The sequence below is a fragment of the Vicugna pacos genome, chromosome 28, assembly GCF_048564905.1.
Source record: "Vicugna pacos chromosome 28, VicPac4, whole genome shotgun sequence".
NCBI lineage: Eukaryota > Metazoa > Chordata > Mammalia > Artiodactyla > Camelidae > Vicugna > Vicugna pacos.
In genome coordinates, this window is record NC_133014.1 from 13,586,641 (window position 1) to 13,612,158 (window position 25,518).

Genomic DNA, 25,518 nt, shown 5'->3' on the forward strand with positions numbered 1-25,518 from the left:
ATCTCAAATAAACAACTTAACTTCACACATCAAGGAACTAGGAAAAGGGGGAATAAGCTAAACCCAAAGTTAGCAGAAGAAAGAAAATAACAAAGATTAGAGTAGAAATAAAACAGAGACCAGAAAAAACAGTGGAAAAGGTCAACGAAACTAAGAGCTGTTTTTTAAAAAAGATAAACAAACGTTAAGCTAGACTAAGAAAAAAGAGAGAAGATTCAAATAAATAGAATCAGAAACGAAGAGGAGATCTTACAACTTATGCTACAGAAATACACAGGATCACAAGAGACTACTATGAACAATTCTATGCCGACAAAGTGGGTAACTTGGAAGAAATGCATGAATTCCTAGAAACATACAACCTATCAAGACTTAATGAGGAAGAAACAGAAAATCTGATCAGACCAATAAGGATGAAGGAGACTGAATCAGTTATCAAAGACCTCTCAACACAGAAAAGGCCAGAACCAGATGACTTCACTGGTAAATTCGACCAAACATCTGGGGGAAAAAAAAGAATTAATGCTCATCTTTCTCAAACTTTTCCAAAACATTGAAGAGTTAGGAACACTTCCAAACTCATCTTACAAGGCCAGCATTACCCTGACATTAGGGATCTAGCCTAGTCTTCATTAAGAATTAGAAATGATCTCCTAGGGCAGCTAAGCCTTCACTCGCATCCCCCCAGTGACCGAGAGCTGCAGAGCAAGGCTGGATGTGAGGTGATCAGAAAGGACCGTAAAGTACAGATACGAAACACGGAAGGAGGGGACACACTTCACTTCAGGCTCTGGCTCAAGCGATGCTGCTCTTTCTGACCCGGGGAGAACCCACCTGTTAGTTATAGCTTTTTATCAAACACTGTTTCCTCCATAGCTCCCTTCCTACCGCATACTCTCCAGTCTTACAGGGCAGTTACAACTCACTGTGGGAACAAGTCTGAGCCCTCATTCTCTCAGGCACAAACCTCCGGCCTTGAGTACGGCACTGGCTGCACTGTCGAGGGCCAAGGTCATTGTTTTGCAGGTTGCTCTGCCAAGCCCCGGGCTCTCGAGCGGACACCCAGAGCCCCCACAGACCACTCTGTGGCCATCCATTTGGGATTCCGGAACAGATTAACGCATCCCCATGTGAGGTCCAGGCACTCCTCCAAAATTTTAGGGGGAGACTATTAACACCTCCCTTGTTGCTGGTGGCCTTCTGGTTTTGATCCTAGGAATCTTTCTATCATCATTTCTTTTTGGTCTCTCTAATAGCTGTTGAGAGCACTTTTATCTCTCACCCATTTCTCTTCTCTCTTTTTTTTTTGAGGCATATTTTTTATCCCTTTTGGACCATCCATCCCCTGGCTTAGCCAAATTCTCTTCTTTTATCAAATTGGCACATCAAACCAGGGCAAATCAGGCAATACTGATGAAATCATAATACACAGATAAGTGTAAAAGAAGCTTGAATATTACTTAAGAAAGAATAGAGGGGCTTTAATTGACCACATTCAAAAATCTATGTACATTTTAACAGAGAGACTAGACCCTGGTCTGAGGATTTGTCTATAATTCATAATTTTTTTAAAAAAGAGGCTTTGTCTTGCATGTGTAGTAATTTTTAAACACTTCAAAGGTGGAGAACACATCATATTCTGTATTTCAGACTGTTCCAGCACAGTGACAAGCACACAGGTGTCCAAACACTGAATATTTACAATCACATTAATGAAAATGCTTCGCTATCAGTGCCATTTCTATGCACACATTTAAAAAACTTGCAGAGCTATCATTACCTTAAAATTCTTCTGATAGGATTTATATTGAAATGCACGTTTCTGAAGATCGTCCAGAACGAACTGCAGATCTTTCAACATGACCTTTATTTTGTCTTGGTCAGCATTAATATCCAAAATCTGTGGATCCTGTAAAATTAAGTTTTTGATTAGTTATTCCTACTTTTTGGTGTACACCATTAAGTTAAATAAATAAACATTTTCCAAAACAGTTTTTTCTAATTCTCTGTCACTCTAATTTTCAGAAAGTACTTTTGAAATGGTTGCTTTTCTTGAATTTTAAAGCAATGCATACACATCATAAGAAGCACAGAAATGCATAAAGAAGTACCATGGGGATAACATTGTTTTTAAAGAGTATCTAATATATTTTCCCTCGTCCTCTTTCATTTGCTACATTTTTTCAACATGACTTCACATGAAAAGAAAGAAGAGCATATGATGAAGAAAATTACCATTTTACAGTAAAGGAAATAAAAAGTCCTTGGATTTCTGAGATGGAGGGAGAGAGAAAATAAAGAATCAATGGTAAGACGTAAGCGTTCCGCTGACCTGTTGGGGTTGAAACCCCACCCGGCAAGTGGGAACGGAGAAGTTCAGGAGCAAAGTGGGACCATCCAACCAGGTTTGGGAGAATCTGAGCAAACTGGAGGAGCCTGGGAACTGCCAGAGCCAGAGCCTGGGGAGGCCAATTATTCCACCCGCTTCAGCGTGATTCTCTATTCAAAACGGCAACATGCAAAAGCTAAGGGAAGCGTCCAGGCAGAGGGGCTTGTGCTGACTCTGGTGCCTCGCGGCTTGGTGTGGTCTGCAGGGGATCGTGGCATTCTCGTGTGCCTTGATTCTAAGTGGGAACTACTGAGAGACATGGTGCATCAGAAGAAGTCAGAGGTCAGGAGGAGAAAGCCACCGATTTCTTGAGTCTGTAGAGTATGGCAGAAAAGATGGGTTTTAGCAGCTGGGGTGGGCGTGGTACCTAAAGAACCAGGACGGACCCTGAGCTGACAGCTGCCTGGGACAACCAGGCACAGCCGAGCCCAACTGCACTGACAGCCCTCTGCTCCAGAGGGCAGGACGAGGACTGGACACCCTGGCCCTCCATTCACCAGGAGGAAACGCCGACTTCCCCTGATGGGGCAGAAGGTGGAAGGAGATGGTGGCAAGGCTGAAGAAGTGCTTGAGAGGGAGTTCAGATTTTGAACTAAATTAAAACCTCTTGCAAAGATACCAAGTTAGAATGGGAAAGGCATGCCAAACTGAAAGAAATCAAGTGGTCACCAATTCACATTTCAGTTTTAGCTCCACCTCCCTTCATCAGCAAGGAGCGGTGGTCTCGACAGCAAGACGACACCATTTACGGAAATAACAAAGTTGCGGTTCTTTGCTCCAGAGTGATGCTGAATGAATCCCAAACCCTCCAGAGAGGAAGCACTGGCTGGAGAGAACGTCTGCTGTCGTTTTTCTGTCCGTGCATCATGCTTTTTTAAACGGATCATTACACATAAAGCGCTTGCTGGCACTTTTGCTCTCTCTAGCAATCTATCGATACACACACGCATTGTTCCTAAACAAAGAATAATCATTCAGACTTTCTCAGAGCCTGCTGTGTGGAAGACAATACAGCGGACCCTTGAACACACGGGTCTGAACTGTGCGGTTCTGCTTACATCTGGCTTTCTTTCACGAGACGTGTGCTACGGCCCTACACAATCCAAGGCTGGCTGAAACCCCAGATGCAGAACCCCAGACACGGAGGGCTGGCCGGTCAGCACCCGAACCCCCGCTGTTGTTCTAGGGCTAACTGTCCGCAGCACAGCAGTTAACTGTATGCTCTATTTAATTGCAGTTCACAAGCAGGAAAAATGAACTTACAGCTGTAAAATTCAGGGTAATGGCTAGCTATGGGGAGGAAGGAAGGGTTGGCGACTAGATGGGGCGCTAAGTTCCAGTAACATTATAGTTCTTGACCGGAGCACTGCACACAGGGCTGTGTTCTTTTCGATAATTCACTGTATAGTTATTACGGTTACGTACAGTTTTCTCTGTGCAAAAAGTGCAAAAATACTTCAATGCAAAAGCGAAAACAACGCCAAGTCCTTAGAACTGTACTTGATACGTAGTAAGCACACAATAAATGTTATGTACTTTTATGTTTCCACATCAACACATACAAATGTCTGCCGTAATCTTTAATGTTGGCATGGTATTCCCTTGAGTGAATGTACCCCCAACACATTTTATTAATTCTCTGTTGAAAGACATTGAGTTTTTCTCATTTTTTTTCCTGATTTGCTTATTACTTGATATGGTTTTATTCTTCTATGATAAGATTTAGTCAGTGTTAATAATCACAGATCATTATAAAATGATGTAGTTTCAAGTATGCTTCAGTCAAGAATCCCCTGGATGTCTATGCTATGTTCTTAAAAAATTCTTCTTGGACTTTTCGTACAGGAAAGTTGGTGCAAGTTAATCAAATATTCTTCATTATCATTTATCCTTTAATACTATTTCCTTCTAAAGCAGAATTTTCTAATTTGTGGCTCAGCAAACTTTAAAACTGTGATAATAGCAATAAAATATGCTAACAAGTTGTAACAACATTCATTTCAAAATAATTAATACCAGCCAGGAGAAAGAGAATTTAATATGACATATAGGTGTTCCGTGCAATGGCCTGGAATTTATTCAGTGCCTGAGGGAGGTTCAGAAACACTTCATTTCAATGGCAGCTCCGAGACATTGTTAATTGGTTAGCATGAAGCCATAGAAAATGAAAGTTGAGCCAGGTTCAAATGGAATGCACGTCCTCAGCGGTTTATTAAACGGTAACAGTCAAAATTCGCGCATTTTTTTTAAGTCCTACTTTCGCTTACCTGAGCCAGCAGCTTTATTTCGTTCACTTCATTGTTCAGTTCCTCAAGGTCTCTACCCAAGTGCACACAGAACTGCTTAATCCTTGCCTCCCTGTCTCCCACAGACTTATCGATGGCGTTCCGAACAGCGACGATGGACGGCCTCATGGTTGCAAAGACCGCGAAGTCTTCGGGCGGCGTGGGGACCTGGTACTGCTCGATGAGCTTGTACATCTGAATCACCACGTTCCCTTCGTCCTCAAGGCTTTCGATCTAGATGGAAGCACGGGCTGCTCATCGCGCAAAGCAGAGTCCCAGCACACCCCTTGAGACCCATCTGACAGGAGGCAGCCCCCGCGCGCGGGAACATCACTCTGCGACCACCCGGCAGGTGAGCTGTGCGTTGAAAGTAGACCCAACCGGCCAGAGCCGGCTGGGTGATGAACGCGGTCCCTGCTGCCACACAGGGAATGGGGCCCAGGAGGCAAGTCGCCCAGAGCTGAGCACAGCGATACTGCTCTTACATAAACCCTTGGCTTTCTCTCTCCAGGCTCTTGGGGTGACGTATGAGTTACCCCGGGGAAAAGCACAGTCATCTGCCCTTTGAGAAGGCGCCACTTCTTGAAATGAGAAACCCAACTGTTACTTTTACAGGCACGTGAAGTAGCCTTTTCTATGACTTCTGCTGACAATATATGACAGAGCATCCAGTTGCTAATGACTCATTTCACTCAGCTGGATTTTTTTTTGTATTTTAATTTGTAACCCACTTTCAATTTCCAGACATTTAAGAAAATGATTTATCTCTATTTTAAATGCCAACTGGCATGACTGAAAGCTTATGAAAAGCAGACTATTGAAACAATGCTAGAATGCCTGCCACGGGGAAGAGCTTGGAGGAAGGAAGCCAAGTTTCCAGAAAGAGAGAAATAAGAGAGACAAAAAGAAAGAGAGAGAGAGGGAGAGTGAGTGAGTGAATGAGTGTGTGTGTGTGTGTGTGTGTGTGTGTGTGTGTATGAGAGAGAGAGAAGGTCGACCCCATCATTTGCATCACACGATAACCCCTTATCTGCTATCATCCCCTGAGTTGGGTTTCTCTCATTCCTAACAGGAAGGTTCCTGAATATTATGCAAAAATAGGGAAACAGGTTGAGAAGGATCAGGACTTCCATTTAAGCTGCAATTCCATGGCCATTTAGCACAAATAAGAATTGCAGTAAACTGGGGCTGAGAGCACTGGCTTTGCGGTCAGAGACCCAAGTTTAAATTCCAGCTCTGCTACATGCAGTTCCGTGATCTTGGCCACTGTGACCTGCTTCCTCACCTGCAGAACAAAAATATAAATTATCTACACTTAAGCTTTTGTGAGTGTTAAAAACGTAACGAACGTAAAAAAAGCAGTGCGTGTCCGACTAGCAGCAAGGGTTTGATTGGCGGTAGCTGTCCTTGCTGGGATGCGGGGCATCCGCTTGTTTTGTCTGAAGGTGTTTCTGCTATCTTGACAGCGTTTCTTGACCTTCAGTCCCTCGACTTCCCTCATCTGCCTTCCTTACTTAACACAAGATCCGGAATAGCGAGTTACAGAAGAATCAACTCACCCGTTCCTGAATTTCGTCAAGAAATACCAAGCTGTTAACATATTCTATGGTGGTAGTTGGGACAAATTCAAGTTTATATTCTGCATCTTGTGCCTCAGAGATAATGGCGTCCACTTTTTTCTTGCTCTGGCGAGGAAGCATATAACTGAGCACCTAGGAGAGAAAAAGGAAACGTGGATCATAACTACTTGGGTATTTCCATTTTATTATACATTTTAGGTAAATTCTAACTGAATGGCTGTGAAGTCGGCAGGTATCGGAAGCAGCAGTGTATTTCCACACTGAATCACTGCTTGTCAAATGAACTAACAGGAAGGGCTAGATTTGAAGACCATTTCCAGAACAAGCCAGATTGCACAGCTTATTAAAAAGTTTGCCTAAATGCTCTGATCGTTTGCAAGCACCCTTTCTGCTGCTTTGCCCTGCACGTGGGACCCTCCCCAGCCTTCACTTCCACTCCTTTCCTGATGGGTGGCAGTGACATGGTTTGGAGGAAATTAATCTCTCCTTTGGAAACGAAGGTGGAGTCTGATTGGTCACAAGGCAGATCTGAGCACGGCTTCCTTGGGCTAATGTGATTGGATTAGGGCGAACCTCTGACCTCAGTTGGTCTAATTAAACAGAAACCCAAGACTTTTGTTCAAGAATGAGAGAGATAGGTACTTAGAATCTCCATCTCTCTTTCTCTCTCTGTACACAAACGGGGAAATAATTAGCCTATGGAGATTTTGATAACCATTTCAGAAACAAGACAGGAGAGGGTATAGCTCAGTGGTAGAGCATATGTTTAGCATGCACGAGGTCCTGGGTTCAATCCCCAGGACCAAAAATAAACGAGCCTAATTACCTCTCTCCCCACACCGCCAAAATAAAAAGAATTAAACACTACAATAATAGATAAATAAATAAAATATTTAAAAAAATATTTGTAGAGACCATAATTAAATTTTTTTTCCTGGTTCATAGTTACCTCCAAGCATCTCAAAGGTGATGGAATTAGTTTTTCTTTCAGTTGCTTAGTGTCGATGAGCAGCAATCCTACATTTCTGGTGGGTCTTAAAGCTACTGCGTCCTTGTGCTGTCTGTGATATTTTTCCAGTTGTTCACTAAAGAACTTAACATCTACATAAAGTAATTCATATAAGGCACAAAATACATGTGTTAGATTTTTAAAGGATCATTACAAAATATATCAAAAACCACTGCATTAATAAATTTGCATTTAAGGGATAAATTAGGAGTTTGGGATTAACAGAGACACACCACTATATATAAAATAGATAAACAATAAGGATCTACTCTATAACACAGGGAATTATATTCAATTTCTTGTAATAATAAATAATAGAAAAGAATCTGACTATATATGTATGTATATGTACAACTGAATCACTTTGCTGTACACCTGAAACTAAAATTGTAAATGAACTACACTTTGATGAAAAACAAAATTAAAAATATAATTTACAAATATATTTATAAAGTATTGTCCACATGTAGAGTACCACGTATAACTTTAAAATGTTAATTCAAAATGCTTCATATTGTATTCTTGTAATAAAGAAACTAGTATTTAATAATATAAATATGGTTCCTGGTTCCTGTTAAGAACGGCACCTGAAAAGAACTTGCAAGTGCGTTAGAGGACCTAGTCTGGAAGAGACTAGACTCCAGAGTCAGGTGGGTTTGAAGTCGGTGCAACCCAAGGGTCCTCTCACAGGGAACCTCAAAGGAAGCAGCTGAGGATGCTAACAACAGAAAGCGTCCCAACACAAGGGACCGAGCACAGGTACAGCCACCCTCGCTCCTCTCCCAACGACCCTGCCCGCCCGCCCCCCACGCCGAGGGCAAGGCCTGCGGCGGTCTGTGTTGGCCACATGCTGCGTTCTGATCACCTTCCCGTCTCCATTTTCTCCCTTCTCCAATCTCCCCGTGCCAGCGGAAGCCTGATTATCTTGAATATACTTTTACCCCACTATTGGTCAAAAACAGCTCTCCCTAGTACACATGTAATACTAAACTACTCTGCTTGACTTTCGAAATCCTGTGCCCTCTGGGCCTTTAAAAATTTAGCTAACTTTATTCCCAATTACTCCCTCCACTTGGGTCACATTGATGTCCTTACTGCTTCCTGATCTCCTCCTCTGACCCCCCTTCACCACCCCAGAGAGAGAAGGGTGTTGACTCCCACCTTAATTCACACCATCTCCTCTCCCGGATGTAAGGGGGGGTCTGACACAGTATAAAGAAGACACCAGGTAGTCGGCAGACCCAGGCTCAAGTCTCTAACTACCATGTAGCTTTGGGTACGTCCTTCAAACCTTTCTGAGCTTCAGTTTCCTCATGATACAAAAAAAGGGCTGGTGATTATCTGTCCTCCCCACTTCAGAAGGTTCTGATGTGTGTGTCTTTGAGAAGTGACAAAATAAAGGTATCAAAGGGACCAAGGAGATCTCTGGGCAGGAAACCTGAGGAATGCTGCCCAGTCTAGTATTTTCCAAACTTAGTTGAACGCAGAGTCTTTTTCATGGTATCATGTCATATTCTTCAGAACAGCGGTCCACAGAACAGCAGTTTAGGAAACACCAATTGGATCCAATACTTTCACTTTATACAGAAAGAAATTTGGCTCAAAATAGGCTAAGTGACTTGGCCACGGTCACACATAGCCACGTTCAAAGGAGAAACGAGCAAAGTTGAAAGGAGAGCTGTCTTTCTGAGATAGAGGAGGGGCGGGATGTAGAATGGATAAGTCAGAGAAAACGACTTCTAAGCCACTTGTTAGCTGTGTGATCTTGAAGTTGCCTTGTCTCTGTATATTTCCATTTCCTTGTTTATAAAATGAGAATACTAACACTTGCCTCATAGAATTACAAGGATGAGATGAGATGCCTGAAAATCACGTGGCATGGTATCACGAGTGTGCAGCAAATGTAGAAATTATTAGTAAACACTGACATTTATAGGAATTTAGTGGTGAGATATAGCTGATGACTTCAGGAAGCCAGAACTTGTCCCCTGATGGTCTTCTGGGGCTAGACAGGGGGCAGTCTGGCTAAAAGTTCAGTTAAACAGACATTTATTAAGTATCTGTAAGGTGTACCAGATGATGTTACAGGAGTTTGGGGGACGGAGAAAACAGGTATGGTGTCTATTAACCTCTGGCGAACAACGGGGTGTAGAGGTTTAGGAAGCACCAGGGATTTCCTAAAAGAGGGAGGAACACGACATTGAGGAGTCCAGGCCAATGTGCTCCAGGGTTTCAGACAACGAAGAGTTAACACCTGGGTGACCCAGCTTTCAGGACTGGGACAGGGTTGCCAGGCCAAGGCAGGACAAGAGGAAGGGCAGCCTTGGAGTCTGGGGGCCTCCTCCGGACGGGAACTTGGCGAAGGAGCAGAGTTGTCCAACATGGGGAACGTGGCAGCTGGAGACCAGGAGGCCTGGGCTCAAGGAACCCAGATGTCAGTCTGCTTTGACACGCACAGCAAACATGTTTAGCAAGGACAAACGGAAAACGTACCGGGTTCTTGAAGCTTAAGAGCTTGTAGATCAAGACCTTCATTTTCCTTGAAGAATATCTGAAACTTTTCAAACGTAGCTGCATATAACTGAGCAGATTGAAATGCTGCCTGTATGGTTTCCTAAATGTTGTAAGCAGACAAATAAAATTATATTTTTTCCAGAGCACAATTCAATTCTATATCACTAAACCAGCACAAATGCCTCCTCTGTGCCCAATACTATGCTTTGACCTGGGGACACATAAGTAAGGGAAGACACCATCCTTGATGTCAAGGAGCAGTCAATGGATTCTCTTATGAAACTCAAAAAACTACAACAACAACTTCAAATCTGACTTTTGAAGAGTTGTCCCTTATAACTGAAAGGACAACTGACAATTTTTTTAAGCTTCATGGTGAACTTACACATCGCGAGTTTAAGCTGATAAATCAATACATACCCTGGGCAGAGACGCTTTGAGACAACATCCTTTTTTCATCGGACCTGATGCTGGTCTGAGTCTCTTACTTCTGTAAGTTATTTGATCATTTTGCTTTGAGACCTGGAGGAATTTTTCTTTAGCTTTAAAAGCTCACAGTTTTAAGGGCCTGTATCTCCGAGTCGATTTTTCTAGGTCAATTTTTCAAGGTGTCCTTAGGCCCTTCCACTATATGGACTACCATTTAATTTTCTTGGACTATAGTCACGTGTTTGTCCTACCCCTTGTTTGCTTTTCTCCTTCAGAGACTCCAATTATACGCATGTTATTTCTTCTTGGCTTGTTTTCTATTCCAATTCTTCTTTTCTCTGACCATTTTTACATGTATCTCTAGCTTATTTTCATTATCTTGGTTGGTATTGCAGTCTTTTTTCTATATTCATTATCTTTCCTGTAATTTTATACTCAATCTGTTCTTAAGCTCTGTGGTTTTGTCATTTGAGAACGCTTAAATTTTGAATTTTTGACTCAATGTCATTTTACACACATTCAAAGCTTGTTGGAAGATATTTAGTTTATAGTGCAGTTTTTGTTTCATGGTTTTTGGGGAGGGAAGAGAAGGAATATTCATCAGCTGTTTTAATTTTCACTTTCTGTTTTCTCCTTAGAGAAGCTTCTTATCTATTTAATATATTTTAATTTCTTCAGCTCATAGATTTGGCATGATTATAATTCAAGGGAATTCTGTTTTTAGTCAGTGTAGCAATATGCAGATTATTTCATTTTATGTTTTTTTGGCCATAGGGAATGAGTTGGGTGTATTCTGGTTTTGGGGTTCTTTTTTTTTCTCTCAAGGACCTTAAATTTTCACTGGTTGCTTTATTTCCCCATGCACCACCCAATGTTCAAATAATGCCTCTTCTTCCTTTTTAAATCTCACTTTCTCCCCTAGAAATAATGCCATCTCAAATAGCTTGCACTTTTAAGTCTTTCTCCTACAGTCAGTGCTCTGATCTACCAGGATTTTTTTTAAAAAGTCACTTTACCATTTAGAAATTAAGTAACATTCAATTTAAAGATAAGATAAGAATAAAATATATTACTCCATTTCTTCAAAATCGAAATTAGAAAAAATAGTTTCAGTGAAAGAAAGTATACCTTTATTTGAAAGATAATTGTGTGAAAATTCTTATCATCATCAAACACTGCTGCTAAGCTTGGACCAGATCCACAAGTTTTCTCTTCCAGCTTGTTGTTAATGTAAGGGCTGGTAAAAGCATCAAAATACGTATCGGGCACGAGATTAGGAACTGATAACACAGTGTTCTGGAAGTGATTAACTGCACCTGATATACCATCCTGTTGGAGAAAGAAGCATAAACATACATGTAAACATGTCTATGCTTATATTCATAAATATTTTTGAATTTTCTGAAATGCTAAAATAAATAAGAAAAACTCATTCAACCATGCTAGACACTGTGTTGATTCTGAGTGTATGACAAATCGGAAGACACAGCCCTTGTCTTCAGAAAATAGGTTTTCTAATAGAGAGGCAGATGAGCAAAAAATTACGACACATTAAGGTGAGTTCTATATTTGAAATATGAACAACACACAGAAAAGTCATAAGGGAAGGTGGGCCAAAGTCTGCCTAAGAGAATCAGGGAAAGTTTAAAGTGGGGGTTAAATGTTCATATTCTTTGAGCAATAATTTTCATTCTATACATCTATATTTTCCTAAGAGAAGAAATTAGATGTGTAAACAATGATTCATATGCCAGGACAATCCCTGCAGCATTACTTTTAATAAAAACGAATTAAATAAATCCTTTAGTGTTCAAAAATAGAATGATGGTTAAGTTAGGGTATATTTATATGACTAAAAATTAGGCACCGCTTCAAAATGGTGTCTCTGATGATTGATTAATCATATGGGAGAAAGCTTTTAATATAATGTTAAGTTAAAGAAAAGAGCAGGATAAAAATGGTGCATAATATCCCATGTTAAAAATGTTCACGTAAAATCTCATGGTAGAGTTAGGTACGCTGGTGTATCAGTACGTACTTAAAACATGATTGGAAAAAACATATAAAAATGTTTAAAGGTTATTTCCATTTCTGGCACATGGGATTACAGATGATTTAACAATCTTTTTTCGGGGTTTTTCAAGTCCTCTTCAATGAACATGAATCAGTTCATAATTTACAATAAATACATGATATAAATGATATTAATGATATAAAGAAAAAGTACTTCTTGAGATGCGTCTTAGAAGATGAGCAGGAGCTTGTCAAGTGTACAAGACAGGAGTATAGTCCTTGTGAGTCACTGTGTGTGAGAGGCCCGAGGCGGCCAGCAGGTCTGGGCGCTGGAGTCTAAGTGCCAGTGTGGAGAAATGCAGTCACAGTGCAGTCGGTCCCCTGAAGAAAGGCCTCATGAGTGACGCTGGGTTCCAGTGTTAGCCTGTAGTCCACACCCAGATTGTGACCAGGGATTACCCTGAGTTCAAAGGGTCCCAATGTCAGATAAGTTTGGCAAGAAACCTTAGGTTAAACAAAGTTCAACAGGACTCTTCTCTGGATCTGCTAAAAGAAGGATTTCCCATATTTGTTAATATGTAAATGCTTATCACAAACCCTTTTCTCCTAGAATGCCCATCAAACATCTTATAGAGCATCCTTTGAAAATGCTACCATAGGCAATGGAGAAATTTAATTTTAAGTGGCATGATCAGATTTGCCTATGAAATACTCTTAAACAGTCAGCAATGGAGAAAATGGACCAGAAGGTTGAGAGGCGGGCGGGCCGGTCAGAAGAGACTACTCCAGCAGCCCCGATGAGAGGTGATGAGGTTCCCGTTGAGGGAGCTGGAACGAAGGTCAACACACAGGACTCTCTGATTTGATCTCAAAAAGGTGCGGGAGGATTTAGGATGGCTCCCAGATTGCTGGCTTGCGCATCTGGATGCTGCCTTTCATTGAAATAGGGATATGGATGGAAGGAGGAGGAAGTTTTGGAAGAAGTTGGCAAATTCAATTTATTTTGGTGACTTGGAGCTCAACGTGGAGATTTCCAGATGGCTCTGAGTCCGGAGCTTTGAAGAAAAGTACTGGGTAGAAATATATGCTTAATGTCACCACTCTAGAAATGGCAGTTAGAGCCATGGGCACAGACAGCTGGAAAACAAACAGGACGTGGAGGGGAGGGAGCCCTTCAGGGTCACTGCAGGCAAAGGTCAGACAAAAAAAGAAGCTCTGAGAAAGAGGACTGAGAGGGAAAAAAATTGGCACCGGAGTAAAACCAAGAGAAATTAAACGCAGGGTGGGGTCTATTTCCAGAGTGGGAGGGGTAAGTAGAGTCAAGTGCAACATGTCTGTCTGTCCAACACAGCGGGAAGGAAAAGAACTGAAAAATGTATGCTGGATCCAGCACTAGGAAACCACAGTTAACCCGAGCAAGGACAATGTCAGACGTTAAGACTTGGGCATGTCACTTTCCTTCAGACTAAACTTTATATGTGCGTGTGTGTTTGAAACAACTAGATGACAACACGTGTCAAGACTAATGACTGAAAAAATAGGGAGAAAAAAATAGAAAATTCATGATAGTCCTGTTTATGCTGCCACTGGCTATTTTGGGGCTACATGAAGTAACATCTTACGTGTGAGCACATGAACATGCTGGACCCACAACTGCATGTGTAGGAATTAAAGATTCCCATGTGGAGTATAGGGTCCCCACAATAGGAAATACAGACAGTGTCAAGGTTCTCAAGGCACTTGGGGCTTAAGGAGAAAAGCCAGCGGCTCGCTGAAGAGAGCCCTCTGGTGTCACCTGCATTCCATGTGAAGGTCATGAGTCTTCCGGCCCAGAAGGGACCCGAGAGGCCGGCGTCTCTCCTGAGTGTGGTTCCAACCACAGGGATCTCAGCAGTCTGCTTGTCCTTGTAAATATCCTAAAGTAGCCTGGCTACCTGATGAATTACAGAACCACAGACCGCTGGAGGAGGAAGCAACCTTAAAACTCATCTGCCTCCTCTTCTTACAGATGCATAAACCGAACCCCAGAGATGAGTGGTTTTCCAAATGCCAGAGAGCTTATTAATCGTAACGCCAAGAATAGAATCTAGACATTCTGATTTCTAGTGCTTTTGTGCCACGGTACACCAGCTAACAGCAGGAGATACAGACTCTGGTTGGTTTATTAATCTACGCCTGGACCCAAATGGGGAAGGCAGAATTCTAAGGTGGCTCCCAGGATTCCCGCTCCCTGGTTCCATGCCCTGTCTACTCCCCTCCTCTTGAGTATGGGGGGGTTCTGTAAATTTACGGGATGCCGCACCCATGATCAGGTTACACTGTATGGAAAGCTGAAGGGGTTTTGCAGATGTAATTAAGCTGACTTTGAGTTAATCAGAAAGGTGATTATCCAGGGTAGACCCAACGGAACGAAGTCAAAGTCCTGAAAAGAGGGATGGGGCCCTTCTCAAAGGAGATTCTCCAGCTGGTCGTAGAGAAGCCAACACCACACTGCAGACCGCGCACAGAACTGGCCGCGTGGAAGGAACTGCGGGTGGTTTCTAGGGTCTAAGTGTGGTCCCTAGCTGACTTCTCTCAAGAAACCGGGGACTTCGTCCTATAGCTGCTTAGAGATGAACTTTTCTTTCTTTTTAACCAAAGTATTATCAGTTTATGATGTTGTGTCCATTTCTGGTGCACAGTAATAATGTCTCAGTCATACACATACGTACACGTATTTGTTTTCATATTCTTTTTCATTATAGGTTATTGCAAGATATTGAATATAGTTCTGTGTGCTGTAAGAGATGAGCTTTTTCAACAACCTGGGGGAACTTAAAAGTAGATCCTTCTCCAGTCGAGCCTCTGAGGATACTTCAGCCCAGACAATCCCTGAAGGGCAGGCTGGAGAGGCCCTCAATTCCTGACCCGCAGACACTGAGGTAATAAATGGCTGTTGTTTTAAGCCGCCAAATTTGAGCTAATTTGCTAAACAGCAACAGATAACTAAAACCACAAAATTCTCTTACACGCAACACACTTCAAAAAATTTCAAACGTGGTATCTACAACAGAGTGATTTCTTGAATTCTTATGGAGGGGTGCCTAGAGTCAATTCCAAATTTTGTGTAGGGTGTGTTCTTTTGATGGTGTACCCCACCCAGCCCCCAGTCCGTCTCCAGGTTAAGTAAAATGCGCTAAACTTTCGGAGACTTTTTACATAGAAGTCCTGCTGTGCACAGAACAGTGCTCTTTCTCTTATGATCATTTTGAAGAAGGGACAGCAGCGATCCTGCCAATCATTTAACAGTAGAACAGTAGGTACTTATACATGAATGCTGTCTGAGAAAGCACATACCAGAAAGTCTTCCAGAGAAGGCTCCAAGAGCAGTGACTGGACGGTCAAAATCAGCTCCGTGAGAAACATGGGGATGAGGGACTCGTCCTCTTCCTGTCTCTCCAACACAGGGGGCCCCTGCAATGAACACATGTGCAGTGTTGTGAGTCCCGAGGTATGAAACACGAACACCTGTGCTACAAAAGGCACGTGAACTTCAGCTCACACAAGTAGCTGATTTTGCAGCATTGGCATGTCTTTCAAAGACTATTACTGTGAAAATGTGAAGCAAAGGCAAATATTGAAAGACCACACAACAGTGTAACAGACTTCTCTCCGTGTGAAAACACTAGCATCAAAGTGGAAAGGCGAACGACAAACTGGAAAAAACGTATCAGTAACGTCTAGAGACACAAGACTGATAATGTTAAAACACAAGTACACTTGATACAGTCAATAGAAAAAACGGTCAAATTTGTACTATTTCATTTCAAACATCTCAGGTTACTCTGTGTTTCTAATATCAACATCCTCCCAAGGGCTTGGCTTCTTTGCGCCTCTAAACCACTGTTAAGCTCTTTCATTTATACCAGCTTCCCTGCTTCTCTTTGCCATTTCATGCCCACGGTGGCCCCCAAACTATACGCTTCTTGGGGGCAAGTATTCTATGCTCTTCGTCACCCTATACCCAACACCCAGCACAGGGATTGGTACAGAGAAGATACTTAAGGAACGTTTGTTGAGTGAACACATGAGTAACCTTTAGCAAATGCCTACGAGAGAGACCGCAGGATTCATTCAGGATGGTAGATGCTTCCTCTGTTTTCAGAGACTTGCTGACATGCTGCTCTCCCGTCTGCTATTTCAGGTGTGTGGTAGACTCTGATTACACTGCAGAACCCTCTAAGCATTTCGCCTGCTTTTCCAGTCCTCAGAAAACAGCATCGTTCATAGTGCACAGTCAGCACTCCTCAATAAAGGCGAACCAACGAGTTTTCTTAATTGTGTCTCAATATACCTTTTTATCAGCGACCTCAAGTTTCTCTTCTGTAATCCATTTCTGAATGGTCTCTGCTGACGGTGTTCGTTTTAGCTTGACAGTGAGGTAGTTCAAAAGAGAGCTGGCAGAATTCACCGTTAACACGTGCATTGTGTTCTCAATTAGATAGTCGTTTAGACGGATAAAGCTTGAAAAGAAAAAAAAATACAGCTTCAGTTTTCTATAATCACTACATATTTTTGAAAGCGACTTGAAAGCATTTGAATTTTCACATATCCTAGTTTCTCTTTGAATTTCCATTTATATTACAGATCAGAGACTTAGTGTCCGGGAGAGTTGTTCTTGGACATCCTTCATTTTGAAACACAAATACACTCAAAAGATACAGCATCGTTTTAGCTGGGTGTTCTAACCATTCAATAGGATATTTAATGAGCAATACAGTTGTTATGAAAAAAGCACATTGCTTATCTAGCCAAAGGGGTCATACAATTTTTTAAAAAGATGTTTAAAGAATAAGTCAGTAAATACATAAATTCTAATGGTAAAGGTATGAAATCACTCTTATTGAATAAATGCTGTTTGACAGCAACTGCTAACCCCAAGATGGAAATTTTCTGTTTCCCTACTTGAGTGCTTAGAATGCAGACGGAGTCAGCAAGGCATCTGGAATGACTTTATTCTGCTTACGTGGAGGCCTCTAGCCTATGACGGTGGCCTCAGGGACCGCTTCACTGCCTTCTGTTGCAATATACACATTATTATCAGATGATCTCGCATGTAAACTGGGGCACAATTAAAATTTATTCAATACACAGTTGTAAAAACTGCACTAAGTTAGCATGGAGTTACAATCACCAGTGTTTCATAGTCACATACAGCTTTTCAGGTAGCATTTGCTGATTCTGCGTGCAAGAGTTATTTGCAGGGATTGAGTTTTTAGAATGATGTGAAACCCAAACTCTGGAACAACTGCAAGATTCAGCTGGGTAGGCAGCTGGAGGGTCCCCTGGGGGGGTGGTCCTGGAAGGCAGACTCTCCTCCCCAGTCTCCTGGTGGCAAAACCCACCTCTTGAAGTGAGTAGAACTTTTGTGGCCACGCAGCTGCCTTTAGTTCTTTAGGGACCAAACAGGCAGAACAGGTCCTCTAGGCCCATGAATCTCTGGGCCTGACTTCTCCTTACTACAGCCTGCCCTGTGCTCCCGGCTGGGCTAGAGGGGAACAAAGCTTGGTGATCAGAGAGGCGCTCTTGGCCTTGGACATGCCCCCGGGGTGGCAGCTGGAGGCGCGGGCTTCGGGGGCCTGCATTCAGGTTCCGGCGTCCCCCACATCCCTCATCACTATTAGCGAATCCTGTGATGAAGCCTCTAACTTGTAATGAAACGTGAGAAGGATGAATGCTCTGGTCTTCTTGAAAGAACGAACCACCCCTTACCGTGTCAGCCTCGTGCAGTGGTGCCTTTTGCTGGCCTGTTCGGTGTACGTCATTTTCTCGGTGTCTCCAGGAGCAGAAAACTCAATGAAACTTCCACTCCCTGGTATTTTACCATAACCTAAGAGCAACAGAAGACACAGAGATAAGAACTCCTGTGTAAAAATCCCGTTCCTTTTAATATGGCTCAAGAGACAAGTAAAATGACTAAATGCTTTGGTTTAGGAGATATTTCAAACTCCAGGGAACAGGCCAGTTACCCCAAAGAATTCCACATCAAAGCATTTCAACTCAACTGCAGACTCTAGACAGCTTATTAACATCCTCTCTAAGAGGATCTGATCTCTGTCACCTGCCACCTCTTTCTAGGAACACCTTCATCCTCCTTTTCAGCCTGCAAAATGTTATCCTTCAGATACCCTGCAGCTGGGGCCAATCCTGAGCTCCATCCAGCCCCTTAATTTTAACAAACCTACCGTCTGTACCAGTGGGTTGGACTTACATTTAAACAGAGAGGCCCTGAGTTCACTGTAGAACGCACGTGAGAGAGAGGTTCTGTAAGCAGCTGAGAAATACTATACACAAGCAGGGATAATGCAGGGAAGACACGGTGTTTACTGTTTTTTCCTCCCTCTATGATACACATCAGGCCTATCATCCATCAAGTGCAAGTTCAGAAGAATTGAAATCTAGGGTCATGATTTAAACTTCAGGAAAGTAGCATGACCAAGAGTTCCTGTTTCAGAAAGCCACCACTTCTGATCTCCTGAAGTTCTGTCCCCTTCATACCCTCAGCATATTCACGTGCACAGTCATCAGGAACAAATCCTGCAGCGTGCAGAGCAACTCGACAGGCCTTCCTCACCACATCTTTCGCCACGTTTCGAAATTCTTCTAGACGCTCTGTCACCTAGACATCGGCGAATATGCATCATTAGTGCCATCAAAGTATTAACAGGAAAAAAATCTTGAAACTTACACACAAAACTCCTCACCTCTTCCAGCTTTACGACTTGCGCAGTTTTAAATTCTTCCAGGGTGTAGGTGTGACATTTTTCAATATAACAAAGTCCCATAAAACTCAGATGATAGCATAATTCATTTATTTTGAGAAGAGCTGGTCGCAAATTCTGAATGAAAATAGAAATTTATCATTATTTAGTAAAAAAAAAAGCTCAAACCCTTCTTTTTCAAGTATAAAAATATTTGGAAAGCAAGAATGGCAATTAAGGGAAATAAATAGCTCTTTATGTTAACTTCAGTTACAGATACAAAGTGCATACATTGAAAAAGGACACTTTTGAAATTTTGTTCTACAAGTGTTCTCTGATCAGATTTAATTTGAATCCTTTCTTTTCCTTTTGCATACACGTCTTTTAGCTGTGAAACGGAGGGCAAGTAACAGAGGACTGGACAGTATCTTAAATTGCTAGGTTTGGCTAAAGCTACTGATTCTCAGTGTTAGCTTAGGACTGTACAGTGTCCAGTCAGCATGTAATGGAGGGGCCCGTCTACTAAGCTAAGAGGCTACGACCTGGAAAGAAAATCTGGTCACTATTAAGAACCTGTCTTGCAACGTGGGCTGGGAGAATGAGTGGAAGTATTTGTGGAATTACGCCACGCAGTATTAACTTCGTCTTCCTCTATGCCACCGTCACAAATCGGAGTCCTAGGCTGCTGGTTTTCAAAGCACACGTTCCAAGGCCACTCAACCTCACTTCTCTTAATCTAATCAATGGAGGCGCTGTTACATTATATAAAAAAGTTAATTTTATTCGTATGTGACCCTGGCTGAAGTTTTATACACAGCACACTCTTGGACTCTTTTCTAGGAGTTTCCAAAACAGGACAAACAAAAGCCATTCAGACTGACATGAAACAGCACTTTAATTATTTATTCTAAGTACAAATAAAGGGAAGTTCTAATCAGCAGAGTCCCCCACGAAGAGACCATGATGATGCGAACAGATGCAGAACAAGCATCCGACAGACTCATCGTGGCTTTGTGATAAGAACATTCAACAAACCAGGAACAGAAAGCACCCTCCTCTTCACGTCAGACTTTAACATGAAGGACTGAAAACTTTCCCGCTCAAATCAGGGACAAGGCAAGGATTTCTGCTCTTGCACTTTCTGTTCAGAGGGTTCTAGCCGGGGGACTTAGGCAAGAAAATTAAACAAGGGTCATCCAGATGATAAAGGAGGAGTAACACCGTATCTGCACCTACTTGCTGATGGCATATTCTTGTTCGTAGATTATGCTAAGGAATACACAAACACATGCACAAGAACCACACTGCCAGAGTCCACGATGAATTCTACAAGGTTGCAGGAAACAAGCTCAATGCACAAAAGTCAACTGTGTCGCTATCTAGAACATACATAAACTTCTTATGTATACATTTAAAATTTACATATATTCTATATATATATATATATAGTAGAATATGTATGTGATTAAAATGATGAGAACTTTCTGGTCTCTTAGGGCTACATTAAAGAGAAGATGTTGTCAAGGCCAAAGGACTACCAGGATGGATGGCAGGCAGAGAGAATGGCAGATCCCAGCACATAATAGAACAACCCTTGAGGACGGACAGAGGTAATTTCAGAGACTAATGCAGGGAGAACTATTTTACCTACCTAGTAATAAATTTATAAACTGTAGAGTGTCCAAGACACGGTAAAAGATGAGGAGTGGTAAAAAGGTAGTAAAGTAGGTTCAAATGATTGACAGACCCTGAATGAGGTCAGAGGTCTAGGGGTTGAGTTTGATACCGGGAAGGATGAGAATGGTTCCCACAGCTCAGAATGCCTGATGGAATGGAGGGCCTGAGGTGGTGCACCTTACACACCTGCCTTGCACTCATATCTATGCTAGCCGTATTCCTTCAATATTCTTTTTATGATACAACTGATGTCTTGATAATGATCTTTCGGATTACCATATGCAAAGTGAAGGAAATGATCAGTAAAAAGCAAACTTGAGGCTTCTGATTTGAGAGGGCAGTGACTCAGTGTCATAAAAATAGACAGCTGAGAACTCTGACAGGAATGGTGATGGCAGTTGATTCCCAGGAGCCAGGGAGAAAACTTCTATTGAAAGTGGAAATGCAAGGAGTGGGTAGAGATTTTAAATATGGCCACACACCCTTCAACAGTCCTTTTTCCATGATTACCCCCTCCTCCAAAGTAAATACTAAAAATTTCCCTACTGTTGGAATCCACAGCAGAAAGGAAAACATATGATGCATTGGGAGGTATTGGTTCATGAAAAAAAGCCCCCAAATTATTTTGGACTATGAAGTCCAGAGTGTCTCAGAGATGAGAAGAAGAAATAGGAGTTGCCAGACTGCTCTGTTCAAAAGGATGTACAGGGGAATGGGAACAGCTCAGTGGTAGAATGCACACTTAGCACACACGAGATCCTGGGTTCAATCCCCAGTACCTCCATTAAAAAAAAAAAAAGGATATACAACTTTCCTGATCAGCAATAAAGGGGGTCATAAATCCAAACTTCTCAGGCTGCTTCTAATTTAAGGGGACCTGTGCAACAATCTTGTTATAGTTTTATATTTTGCAACGCTAGTTAAAATGTAGAAACACACTAGACTGCCCAGAATCTTAAATGGCAGACAGGATAAAAACTATGAATTCTCTTAAAAGGTGAATTATTCTATTTCAGGGAGTTTATAGCAACACTTTGTTCTTCTGTGAATAATTCTTTTAAAACAGGATTAATAAATACGTACATGATTCACAATGAACAAATCTTTTTGTAGAGATTTTCGACATTCGGTGATTTTTTTGGAACGGACGTTCTTCTTCCACACGTTGAAAGCCTTCCATTTCCGGAAAAGCGAGAATATGGGAATCTTAGTGAGTTCTCTGTGATACAGGTATTCCTGTTCCCATCGACCAGTTTCAATAAATTCAACATCGTCATTATGAACATGTGTTACTGCCTTTTTGCTAATAGTATAGTAGTCATTTTTATTAATGTTCTCATAATTTACAACCCTATGAACAAACAAAAATTGGGGCAAGTGAATACAATATTCACTACAAAATTAAGTAATTGCATTACTTTTTTGTTTCAAAAAGATAAAACATTTCTGGGAAACAAGTATTCTAAAATTTTAAAAATCCTAACAACTGCCTTTAGACTGAATAAATTATTCAAGAAAAGAAAGGGGAGCTAATTTTTTAACCCCAGTTGGACTTATGATAGCTCTTAAGGCTTTCACAATGTTGGCAATATGTTGGATAGTTTCAGTTATGTGATTATTTGTTTTACAAAAACAATTATGGATTTTAAAACATAATAGCCCTATAGGGAAGCTACCTGGAAATAAGTTTTTATTTATCACTGACCCTTTGGAAACTATTCAATAATAGTGTAAAAGAGCTTTACACTACTCAGTTTGACAGAATTATGAGAAAGATTAAAGCAAGAAAATATGAACTAGATGAGATCAGAATCAAAACCTAGATTGAAAAAAGACAAATGAACTTCTTCACAAAACAGAAACAGACTCACAGACATAGAAAACACACATACGGTTACCAGTGGGGGAAGGGGTGGGCAGGGATAAGCTGGGAGTTCGAGATCTGCAGATACTGACTGATACATACAAAATAGATAAACGAGTTTATACTGTATAGCACAGGGAAATATATTCAGTATCTTGTAGTAGCTTACAGTGAAAAAGAATATGAAAATGAATATATGTATGTTCATGTACGACTGAAGAATTGTGCTGTACACCAGAAATTGACACATTCTAAACTGACTATACCTCAATAAAAAAAACAAAAACAAAATAACACAAGCTATTCATCTCATCTTAAAAAAAAAAAAAACAAAAAACCTCACCCTTGATCTCAGTTCTCCCTTCATCTGCCACCCTGCTTCTCCTCTGTCTTCAGCATCCCCAAGGTAGTATGTCTAAATCCAAACTTGTGTTTTTCCCTGAAGAATGTTCCATCCAATCTTCTGTATCTTAGTTAACAGCAACTTCACCCTTCCTCTTGCTCAGTCAAATGGATCCCTGAAGTCATCCTGGGCACCTCTCTGGCTGTCCATCTTGTATCCAATCCATAAAAACATCCCATTGGCTTAACCTCCAAATTATTTCCAGGATCTGACCCACTTCTTACCACCTCCACCACCACCACCACCTGGTCCATCTCTTACCTGAACAGGCTTCTAACTGGTCTTCCCATTCCAATGTTGCTCCTCAAAAGTCTCTACACAGCAACCAGAGAGGTCCTCTTCCGAATGTAATACAGATCCCGGCATTTCTCTGCTCAAAATCCTTCCTTGTTTCTCTGTTTTTCTCACACTAAATGTTCATGTTTTTATGACAGTTGGCGAGGCCCGCCATGGCCTGTCCTCTGTCACTCTACAGCAGTCACACCCGCCTCCTGTTCGCTTCTTGAACACGCCCGGTGTGTCCCTGCCTTGGGGTGTTCGTGTTCACTTCCCTGCTGTCTGGAATGCTCTTCTGCCCTCTCCCCATCAGCATGTAATTCACTCCTCCTTCAAGTCTCTGTCCCAATGCCAGCTTCTCAGTGGGGCTCACCTTAACCACCCCAGTTTATACACCACCTCTTTCCCACACCTCCCAATCCCTTTTGTTCCACTCCTATTTTTTCTGTAATACCTAGCACATTCTGGCACTCTATATAATTTACTTCTGTATTGTAGTTATTATCGTCTCCCTCTGCTAAAATGTAAGCTCCCTGAGGGCAGCAATTTTAATTAAAAATTTTAACTAATACATTTCTAGCACCTAGAAGCACTCATGCTACAGAGTGGGTGCTCAGTACATTCTGCTGAATGGTTGGATTTTCCCAAGCATCTCTGTTCCTTCTAGAAACGATTTTCCACTCGTGTTAAGCTCTTTCAGATCTATCATTTACATCTTTGCTTAAAAGGTTTTTCTTCTCTCCTCATTTTTCCCCAGCAAGAGAGCTGTTTTCAGTGTTATCTGACTCGATCAAAACTACAGCAATGAGTAAGGGAGAACAAGAGAATTCCTAGAAGGAACTTCTATCTTCCTGTGCAGCAGAGAAGGGGGACAGAAGCTCAGAGAATTTGGTGGCAAAGCTCAACTACAATCACCTTCAAGAAAAGACCGTCTTAACAACTGTAGTCAACCCAGGGGAGCAGCCCTAGAGGAAAGTCAGTCTCATCTCTAAGTCTGACCACCTGTTGTGCTGAACCTTAAAGCAACTGGCAGACTCACATTTGGGCGACTCTTCAAATTATTGCAACAACAAATGTATTTTTAGCAACAACAGAGAGCATACGTGAGTGTGTGTGTATGCATGTGCGTATTATTAATCTATATAAATAAACCAAGTAATCACTCATTTAATTGTTAAAAAAAACCCTTATTTCTAATCTAAGGAAAGCTGAGATAATATGTAAAAAAAATTATGCATCATCTACTTTTACACATTGCCATCTTCTTTTCTCAGTGATCACTGAGATGTGCAAAACACGTTCGTAATACTTATTAAAAATAAATGACATTACATAATATAAACATACAAGAAGCACCACAGTGTACTACTTCATAAAATGTCTATAAATAAAGATAAACAAAAAAATAAACAAAATTGTTGTGATTAAGATTCATTTGTCATTGGATAACACCCCAAACTATATTTTATCATATTTATCATTAATACTCATAGTAATTATGGATAACATTTGCGATCCTATTTGTAACTTTCACTGTTGAATAAATTGCTTCGTAAATGAGAACTCACTTCAGGTTATACGTGTCATATTCAATGGACGATCTTGGCACCGCAGAGATCATGTAAAGAAAGCCGATGTGCTCATTTTCACGTATTATTTTAATGATTTGCAAGGGATTTTGAATGTTGGCTTTAACGACTTCCTCCCGGTCGTGGAAGTGGTACTCAGGGTAAGCTGAGGCACTGGTCTCGTAAAGGCCTCTTCTGCCAATGCTGGTACGTGGCAGTTTAGACGGAGAGGGTAAGAATGTCTCAGCCGCAGGCCACTGGATCGAAACAAAGTCAATTTTGTGAAAAATGAGGTTTTTGGGGGAAAAAGGAGCTAGGCATAAGAGACAAAATATTAACCCCTAGGACTAATGACCACACTGCCCGAGATGTCTCGGCCTCAAAGGCAAGCACTTCTGAACTGAAAATTTTCACACCCTTGTTGGGCACGGACATATTCCTTCTCAGCACTCCTGCCCAAATGTCCAGCCCCCCTAGTGGTGCCTCGCACGCCTCCTCCTCTCCCTGCACTCAGTCTTCATTACGTTAAGTATTACCAGCCCCCTGGTGCTTGTGGGGGGCCGCCACCCTCCTTGCTCAGTTGCTCTGCATCTCCCCTGACTCCGGCCTCGCCCCTCAACCCCCTCACCTGGTTCTGACAACCTCGATGCTTTTCAGTGAGTGACACCTTGGACGGCTGTCAGCGTAACTCACACTAAACTAGTTTTCAGTGAATGGCAGGGGCTGTTGCACTGAGCACTGAGGATCAGTATGTATGAGCCGTGGAGATGC

At 41.7% G+C, this 25,518-nt stretch overlaps 1 protein-coding gene across 4 annotated transcripts in view; it reads right to left on the reverse strand.

The window, feature by feature from the left end:
• DNAH6 (dynein axonemal heavy chain 6) overlaps window positions 1–25,518 on the reverse strand; it is a 149,713-nt gene that overhangs the window by 115,883 nt on the left and 8,312 nt on the right. For all 4 annotated transcript variants that reach the window (XM_072951557.1, XM_072951556.1, XM_072951558.1 and 1 more), the window contains exons 4-16: window positions 24,748–25,004; window positions 21,720–21,987; window positions 18,963–19,097; window positions 18,757–18,877; window positions 17,971–18,088; window positions 16,553–16,721; window positions 15,556–15,672; window positions 11,335–11,535; window positions 9,757–9,877; window positions 7,204–7,355; window positions 6,234–6,386; window positions 4,657–4,908; window positions 1,781–1,909 (exon numbers count right to left, since the gene is read on the reverse strand). In XM_072951557.1, coding sequence (XP_072807658.1) covers window positions 1,781–1,909; window positions 4,657–4,908; window positions 6,234–6,386; window positions 7,204–7,355; window positions 9,757–9,877; window positions 11,335–11,535; window positions 15,556–15,672; window positions 16,553–16,721; window positions 17,971–18,088; window positions 18,757–18,877; window positions 18,963–19,097; window positions 21,720–21,987; window positions 24,748–25,004 — 2,193 coding nt within the window. The remainder of the gene's footprint in view (window positions 1–1,780; window positions 1,910–4,656; window positions 4,909–6,233; window positions 6,387–7,203; window positions 7,356–9,756; window positions 9,878–11,334; window positions 11,536–15,555; window positions 15,673–16,552; window positions 16,722–17,970; window positions 18,089–18,756; window positions 18,878–18,962; window positions 19,098–21,719; window positions 21,988–24,747; window positions 25,005–25,518) is intronic.